At 38.4% G+C, this 9,027-nt stretch overlaps 1 protein-coding gene across 4 annotated transcripts in view; it reads right to left on the reverse strand.

Moving 5' to 3' along the window:
* The window catches only part of SYTL4 (synaptotagmin like 4), a 72,319-nt gene that overhangs the window by 24,362 nt on the left and 38,930 nt on the right, over positions 1-9,027 (reverse strand). For 2 of the 4 annotated variants that reach the window (XM_017891290.1, XM_017891288.1), the window contains exons 1-5: positions 8,173-8,265; positions 6,818-6,997; positions 6,348-6,563; positions 6,110-6,219; positions 5,787-5,889 (exon numbers count right to left, since the gene is read on the reverse strand). In XM_017891290.1, coding sequence (XP_017746779.1) covers positions 5,787-5,889; positions 6,110-6,219; positions 6,348-6,563; positions 6,818-6,927 — 539 coding nt within the window. In that variant the 5' untranslated portion in view covers positions 6,928-6,997; positions 8,173-8,265. Of the gene's footprint in view, positions 1-5,786; positions 5,890-6,109; positions 6,220-6,347; positions 6,564-6,817; positions 6,998-8,172; positions 8,266-9,027 lie in introns of those variants that run through there. The other 2 variants (XM_017891289.1, XM_017891287.1) reach the window with 1 other exon arrangement.

The following is a 9,027-nucleotide window of genomic DNA, read 5'->3' on the forward strand; positions in this document are numbered from 1 at the left end:
CAAGCAGAACCATTCCTCCAGCAAGGTACTTTTAACGATGGTCCATGGAGAGTGTTTTTTGCTTGTATTTTTTTCCAAAAGATTAATACATACCAATCCAGAGCTAATACAAACAACCCAAGGGCAAAAAAGCAATTATTTGACATCTGTGCAGTAAAAAATAGACTAAGAGATGGGAGCCCTGGGCTCTAACTATCTGTATGATCTCAGGTAAATCACTTATCCTGCTTTCTTTTCTGCAAAATAAGGTGGTTGAATTAAATTATCTCTGAGGCTCCATAATTTCATGGGAAAGATCATTTATGGTCACTTAATCTGTTTTCATGTTTAGGATAAATAAGAGTCTTCTGGGTCCAATGAGACAAGAGATCACAGACAACCAGAAGCAGTAGGTTTCAGAAATTACATTCTGACTGATGATGTCAGATGTGTTAATCAGGTTCAGCAAATAAAAGCCATTCTTATCCTTAACTCACAAAGAAAAAAGGGGCTCATCACCTGGAACAGATGAGTCACTCACCCAAGGCTGTGTAGATAAAATCACAGTCCATATATACAATGAAACATCATACAGATGTCAAAAGAATGAAACAGATCCTTGGTGCTGACACAGAAAGATGTTCATGTTATATCTTTCTACAATTTTTTTTCTTTTACACTTTGAGTAATAACTGACAAAATAAGCTGCACATGTTCAAGTGTGCAATGTGACATTCTGACAAATGTAGACATCTGCGAAACTATCACCAGAATTAAGTTAATGAACATATCTATCACTCCCAAAGGTTTCCTCCTGCCCCTTTCTAATCCCTCCCACCCTTCCTGTAAGTGTTGATCTGCTTTCTGTCACTGCTTTCTAGTTTGTATTTTCTAGATTTTATACAAACAGAACCATATACAGTATGTACTCTTTACTGCTTGGCTTCTTTCACTCAGCATGATTGTTTTGAGATTCATTCATGTTGTTGCATGTATCAATAGTTCATTTTTTCCTCTGCTGAGTAGTATTCCATCATATAAACTAATCGGTTTATCCATTCACCTCCTGATGGACATTTGGTTACTTCCAGTGTTGGGCTATTACAAACAAAGCTGCTATGAACATTCACGTAGAAGTCTTTGTACAAACATATGTTTTCCCTTCTCTTGAGTAAATACCCAGGAATGAAATGACTTAATCACAAGGTAGGTGCACAACAAACTTTTAAAATACTGCTAACTGCTTTTCAAATTAGCTATGCCATTGTACATTCCCACCAGCAGTGTATAAGAATTCTAGTTGTTTATAATGGCAAGGAGTAAATGTAGAAAAGAAAAAATTTTTTTAAATCCAGTTGTTTTACATCCTCACCAACAATTGGCATGGTTAGTCTTTTAATTTTAGTCATTCTAGTGGGTATGTAGTAGTATCTTATTGTGATTTTAGTTCAAATTTATTTAATGACTAAAGATGTTGAGCATCTTTTCATGTGCTTATCTGACATCTCTATACTGTCTTTGGTGAAATGTCTGTTCAAATATTTTGTGCATTTTCTATGCGATTGTCTATATTATTGAGTTTTACAGCTCTTTTCTTTTACTTTTTTTCACTTAACATGTATATAGGATCATCCTTTTTTTAAAATAAGAAATTAAAACTTAGGAACCCAACCCATATATGTATATTTAGACAGTTTGGTAGTCCACATGCGAAAACTATTCACAACTATTAACGATAATTATCTGGGGAAGAAGCAGTGAGGTTACTGGAGGACTTACTTTATACATTTCTATACTGTTTTCAACAATCATATGAAACGTGATAGTCATTTCCCTTTGGGTGAGTGAAAGTTTGTGAAAAAAACACACACACCATACAAAAGCTAAAATTCACGGCCACAACCAAATGAGTCAAAACAAAGCCTCAAGTCACAGATTTCAAAAGTCATGCCTATGAAAACAGAAGATTTAATTCAGCAAAGCTCCTTAAGTAATCCCTTCCAATGTAGCAATTTGCAGATTAAGTGAGTGAGTAGTCAAGAAAACAGAAGTCTTCAAGATTTATAGCCCCAGGTACCACTGTAGAACCCCAACAGAGACAGACAAGACTGCTGCAAAATGTCATCTCCCAGGGCACTGGTATGAGCTAAGGGATTAACCCAGATCTGGGACAGGTAAGCGCTGAACCAGGACATTTAAGAGAATTTCAAGAGACCAAAACTCAGGACCCCAAGTTGCCTTCTGCACCCACCCCTTCAGGTTACAAGGAAAGAAATATAAAAGCAATATTCAGTCCTTAAACTAAAGTACAGCTGGGAATGGGAAAAGATAAATTGTTTCAAGTTGAGGTAAGAAGAAGAATTCACATACACTGTATCAGAGGAAACAAAAGATACAGAGAAAACTTCCCATATTAAAGTTGAGTGAAATGAAGTAAAATAGTCTGGCAGATATATAAATAGCCATGGGGTGGAGAGAAATTAAAACAATTTGCAAGATGGATGAAGAACCGAAGAACTGTGTCTGGAGAAGAATTAACCCTAGTAAAACAAGTAGGTTTCATGTGAGTGCTTTACACTACAGGGGAACTAATAATATAAATTCAATAAAGTGCAAGAATTCAAATACAAGATGATAAAACAAAATAAGAGAAAGAAGATTAGAGCAAAGAACAAATCGAAACCTAAATAAGATAATTTACTCAAATAATTAAATTGGAAGCAGCAAAAGTAAGGAAGGGAAGGGAACAGGGCATGGGAAGGGAAATAAACTGAAAACCAAACTAATAGCATGAAGGAATGGTTTGGGCTAATCACAGTTAGTTGCTTTCACCATTTTCCTATTCCATTCACTAATAAAAGAAAACGACAAAATAGAGGATAAGAAAATCCAGTATCTCTGAGGTGGAGAACTTAACTAATAAAACAGAAAGAAAGAGAGTTCAGAGATATGATACAGAAAATTTTCCAGCAATGAAGAAAGAACTCATCAAGGGTATATCACATATAGGGAAAATGATACAGAATGATCACCATTGAGTTACAGTCTTGTTAAATTACTAAACTTCAAGAAAAGAAAAGAAAATTTTCAGGCAAGTCTAATCTCTCTCTCTCTCTCTCTCTCTCTCTCTCTCTCTCATCCATAAGAAAGAAAAACAAGAGTCAAGGTGTCCTCAGACTTCTTCACAGTTACATTCAATGGAAGAAGACAATGGAACAATGTCTACAACATTCTGAGGGAAAGAAAATGTGGCTCAAGAATATAATATCCAGCCAAGATACCATTCAAGTATAAAGGCACCTGGAAGACATTCTTAACATGTAAGAATACAATAAATATAGCACCTGCAAGCTCTTCTTGAAGGAACTCCTCAATGATGAAATCCAGAAAACCAAGAAATAAATCAGAAATAGAGAAGTTGTGGTATAAGGCCTGGTTGTAAGCATACAATCCTTTTAAGTATAAAACTAAAAGGAAACAAACAGATAAAACAAACAGATGAATTTTTTTTTTTTTGAGACGGAGTCTCGCTGTGTTACCCAGGCTGGAGTGCAGTGGCGCGATCTTGGCTCACTGCAAGCTCCGCCTCCCAGGTTCAGGCCATTCTCCTTCCTCAGCCTCCAAGTAGCTGGGACTACAGGCGCCCGCCACCATGCCCGGCTAATTTTTTGTATTTTTAGTAGAGACGGGGTTTCACCATGTTAGCCAGGATGGTCTCGATCTCCTGACCTCGTGATCCGCCCGCCTCGGCCTCCCAAAGTGCTGCGATTACAGGCTTGAGCCACCGCGCCCGGCCACAGACAGATGATTTATGGTTATATAAGAGAATGTAAATATTATAAACCCTGACAAAGGAAAAATAATTTGAGTAACAAATAGTGGGGACAGAAGAAAACAACTGGAGGGAAGTGTAAGAAAGCTAACTGCTTCCTCTTTCACAGTAAAGCATCCACTGATAATGTTAAATATTGAAACAGGTAGATTTTTAAAATGACCACTAACTCCAAAGTATCTATCTTAGAAAAATGAAAACAGGCCAGGCATGGTGGCTCACACCTGTAATCCCAACATTTTGGGATACCAAGGCGGGTGGATCACTTGAAGTCAGGAATTCGAGACCAGCCTGGTCAACATGGTGAAACCCTGTCTCTCCTAAAAATACGAAAATTAGCTGGGCTTGGTGGTACATGCCTGTAATCCCAGCTACTTGAGAGGCTGAGGCAGGAGAACTGCATGAACCCAGGAGGTGAAGGTTGCAGTGAGCCAAGATGGTGCCACTGCACTCCAGCCTGGGCGACAAGAGCAAAACTCCGTCTCAAAAAAAAAAAGAAAAGAAAAGAAAAGAAAACATACATCCACACAAAACCCTTAATGAAAGTTCATAGCAGTATTACATTTTGTTTTGTTTTGTTTTGTTTTGAGATGGAGTCTCACTTTGTTACCAGGCTGGAGTGCAATGGCACGAACTTGGCTCACTACAACCTCCGCCTCCCGGGTTCAAGCAATTCCCCTGCCTCAGCCTCCCAAGTAGCTGGGACTACAGGCACATACCACCACATCTGGCTATTTTTTTTTTTTTTTTTGTATTTTAGTAGAGATGGGGTTTCAACATGTTGGCCGGGATGGTCTTGATCTCCTGACCTCGTGATCCACCCACTTCGGCCTCCCAAAGTGATAGGATTACAGGCATGAGCCACCGCGCCCGGCCCAGCGTTACTCTTAATAACCAAAAAGTAGAAACAATCCCAATGTTCTTCAACAGATGAACAGATAAAATGTGATAAATACATATCATGGGTATTATTTGACTATAAAAAGGAATGAAGTTCTGATACATGCTATGGCATGGATGAACCTTGAAAATGCTAATGTTAAGTGAAAGAGGTCAGTCAAAAAGGACCACATATTGTATAATTCCATTTACATGAATACCCAGGATAGGCAAATATATAGAGACAGAAAGTAGACCAGTGATTGCTTAAGGATCAGGGAGGGTGATAGCTAAAAGGGTAAAGGGTTTTTTTTTTTGAGGTGATGAAAATTTTCTAAAATTGATTCAGGGGATGGTTGCACAACTCAGTGAATAGACTAAAAACTATTGCATTGTACACAAAAAACGGGCAAATTGTATAGTATGTGAATTATATCTCAATAAGGCTGTTACCAAAAAAGATCCACTAAAAAAGTGGCCAACTGCTCAATGGCTTTCATAATATTTTTTCTTAAGCTTAGAGGAATGTTAACAACTAATATCTTTTACTTTAAAAAAACATTTGTCTGAAGATGAGCTATTCTTTCATTTTATTTTGGTGTTTTATTCTGTTAAATTCAAGTAAAATTAAACAAGACGATTTTAATTTATTATACTATGATCCAATATTAAAAGGATTTTCAGTTTTCCATCCGGTCAACCCGTTATGTATATACATAGAAGATACATGAAATAATTTCCACATAATGTGAAAACTGGGGTAGTAGGAATGTGGGTGATTTGTTGCTTAAATAATGAGTATGTGTTATTTTTATTTGTCTTCAAATTGTTCTTATAAAGAACAAACTATTCAACCTGAGAAAGGTGACTGCAAACTGTAAAAAATAAAGAACTAAGTGAATATACCAAAATGTTAATGTCTACATATGAGCAGTGGGATTAGGAATGATTTTTTCCCTCCTTTACTATTTTCTGTACTTTCCAAGTTTTCCTATAATAAACATCTATTATTTTATAAACAGAAGAAGTAAAAAGAATAGTAAAAGAATTAAAGGGATATTGTAAGCATTTCTTTAAACAATTACTTGATTCTTACCTGGGCTCCCTCTGCCGCTCCTGAATAATCTTTCTTCCTGGCCAGATGTCACCCATCTGTGTCTGATGAAGGAGGGACTGTCCCACTGTCTCTCTTTTACTCACTTCAAGACAAACAAAAGTATGCCAGGGTGGTGGTTATGAGTAGGAAAAAAAGGGAACAACCCTCATAGCAAATCCCCTGAAGTACACCATGCTTGCAGAAGGGATGACAATACAATCTTTGATTCTCCACAAACTGGCTGAGCCCATGGATTTAAAATGCCACCAGTCAGAATACACTAGGATTCCATACCAAGAACTATCTCTAGACAGGTCCAGTACCTGCAGGTTTGTGGCGCAGGGACATCCTGATTAGCTCACTACCTGTGCGGTAAGCAAAACGGTTCACTTTCTGGTCATAAAACCAGTCCCCAGTTGCTTTCTTCAACTCTCTGGGAAGAAATAAAAGAAAATGACAGATGGATAAAGAATGGTTCTTGTCTAATAAAGGCTAAGGAAAGAAATTCTCACCACAACCAGGGCCTCATCTCCTCTCTATTCAGCCATAGGTGACACTCACATTTCCTTGGCGCACACCTTGCACCTCCAGGTACCATTGCTTTCCTGTATGCGGCAGTCCCGACACACCAGGTGATTACAACCCCGACAAGTATTGGTTCTGGGACTCAAACGGCCCAGGCTTTCCTGGCACCGGGCACAGGTCCGATCACTGTAGTGCTGGCTGCCCCTCTTGGCCCCTTTCCTTTTTATCTCCAGTAACTCATTCTTTAGTCGCCTGCCAAGACCCAAAAAAGAAGCATAAGTGGATTCAGGATATACATAGATTGGATGGAGAGGGGTTGAAAGGTAAACAGAATAAGACTATTTGGTTCTGTGGAAGCAACAAACTCAGAGCCCAATGTGACCCAATAAGTAGTGGTAAACATCACATATACAAATTCCTACGAAAGTCAGGTGGGAGACATAAGGAAAAGCCCAGACATCATTGGTCAAAGGCCTGGGACCCTATGCGTTTTGGGGAACTCTTACTTAATCCTTTTCTCATCTGCTTTCCGGACCTCCTCATCTCGCTGTAGAACACTGAGAATCAAATCCTTTTCTTCCTCAGACAGAAAAGAAAGGTCCAGTAACTCCGACATGATTCATTCAACTTTTTCTTCTACTCTTCTTTCTTCAAAACAACCAGACAAGGAGAGCTACCAGAGTTCCCTGAAATGACAAAAGAACTAATTTCACACAGATGATTTACTCAAGAATAGGCCCACAGCCCTAAACCCTTTCAATAGGTTACTTTCCCCTTGAGCCAAGCTAAAGAGACAAAGTAGAAGTATCTGACCTATTTACTCTTCCTACTCCCATCCGAATCATGCCCTGAAAATGAAGAGTCCTTGATTTTCAGAAAGAAAAGTTATTCATGACTCTGGGAAAAGGATTGGTTATTCAGTATATGCATCTTAGTCTGGAAAGAACATAGAACAGCTGAGTCAATCTCCCCCTCCACCAAGTGAGTCCTCAATCATCCAATTTTTAATACCTTAAATGTTCTCACATCTCAAGCCTATTAACCCAAATAACCAGGCAGCTGGTCTCTGCAGTGAAGGAGAAAAGCACATGAAGGCTCCTGCCAGTTTTGGCCCAGCTCTCTATTCCTGACCAGCTTCCATTCTCCCAGGAGTCAGTCAGCTTTCTGCTATGCTTCAAAACTTCCACCACCTACTCTGTCTCTCAAAGTTTTTATCATACTAGTACTCTAGCACTACCTCCAGGATATCTTTCCCAAATTCATGAATACTTGTTGAGCACTACTCTGACAGGCATTCTGTAAAGTGCTGGGGATACAAAGATGAGTAAGGCACAGTTCCTACCCTTACGAAAATCACAGAGTAGCAGGGGAGACAGACACACATAAATACAGTACAACGCATTAAGTGCTATCAGAGGGATTATAAATTAAGTGCTATGGGAACTTAGGGAAGAAAGTAACTCATTCTATCTTGCATAGAGAGAGGAAAGACAGCAGCGTACATGGGAAATTTTACAGAAGAGGTGGATTTTGCCTTATCAGAGGACAAATTTCCTGGTAGGGAAGAATGGTAGGAAAGATAGTTTGGGCCCAGATTATATAACTCTTTTATTATTATTATTATTATACTTCAAGTTCTAGGGTACATGTGCACAACGTGCAGGTTACATATGTATACATGTGCCATGTTGGTGTGCTGCACCCATTAACTCATCATTTACATTAGGTATATCTCCTAATGCTATCCCTCCCCCCACCCCTCCCCACAATAGGACTCAGTGTGTGATGCTCCCCTTCCTGTATAACTCTTAAAACTTTTTTAAAAATTTTAAGAATTTTGGCTCAGCATGGAGGCTCTCACCTGTAATCCCAGCACTTTGGAAGGCTGAGGCAGGAGGATCGCTTGAGCCCAGGAGTTCAAGACCAGCCTGGGCAACACAGGGAGACTCAGTCTCTACAAAAAGAAAAATCAAAACTCAGCTGGGTATGAAAGTTCACACCTGCATTCCCAGCTACTCGAGAGGCTGAAGTGGGAGGATTGTTTGAGCCTGTGAGGTTGAGGTTACAGTGAGCCAAGATCATACTATCACGTGTGGTCCACTCTAGCCTGGGCAACAGAGCAAGATCCTGTCTGGAAGAAATTTTTTTTAATCTTAAAACTTACTGCATAGACAATAGAAATCCATCAAACATCTCTGATGTTGCTTTTTGATTCTGGGAAATCACATGATGAAATTCATTTTACAAAGACATATTATAGCTATATTGCTCTAGCTATAATATGAAAGACCGATTTAGAGGACAAATCAGAGGACAATTTGGTAGTGCATACATTTAAAATAGGTATACTACTTCACCAAGCAATATGACTTCTAAGAATCTACCTAATAGAAATATTCATACAAATGCACAATCAAGATTATATGCACAAGACTATTACTGCAACATTATTTTTAAGAACAGAAACAGTTATTTAACAGAGGAATCATTAAACAAAACAATATGTCCACATAATGGAACATTATGTCGCTATTAAAATGTAGTAGATACATACATATTGACATAAAATATGGCCATGAGTGAAAAGTAGTTGTAGGACAATAAAAAAAAGATCTTGTATAAAGAATTTATCTAAATATTTGTATATGCAAAGAGAAAGGTCTAGAAAAATATCTGCTATCATTGGTTTCCCTTGGTGAGTAGAATTGGGAAGGGG

Source organism: Rhinopithecus bieti, unplaced genomic scaffold (assembly GCF_001698545.2).
Source record: "Rhinopithecus bieti isolate Rb0 unplaced genomic scaffold, ASM169854v2 scaffold_21188, whole genome shotgun sequence".
Classification (NCBI taxonomy): Eukaryota; Metazoa; Chordata; class Mammalia; order Primates; family Cercopithecidae; genus Rhinopithecus; species Rhinopithecus bieti.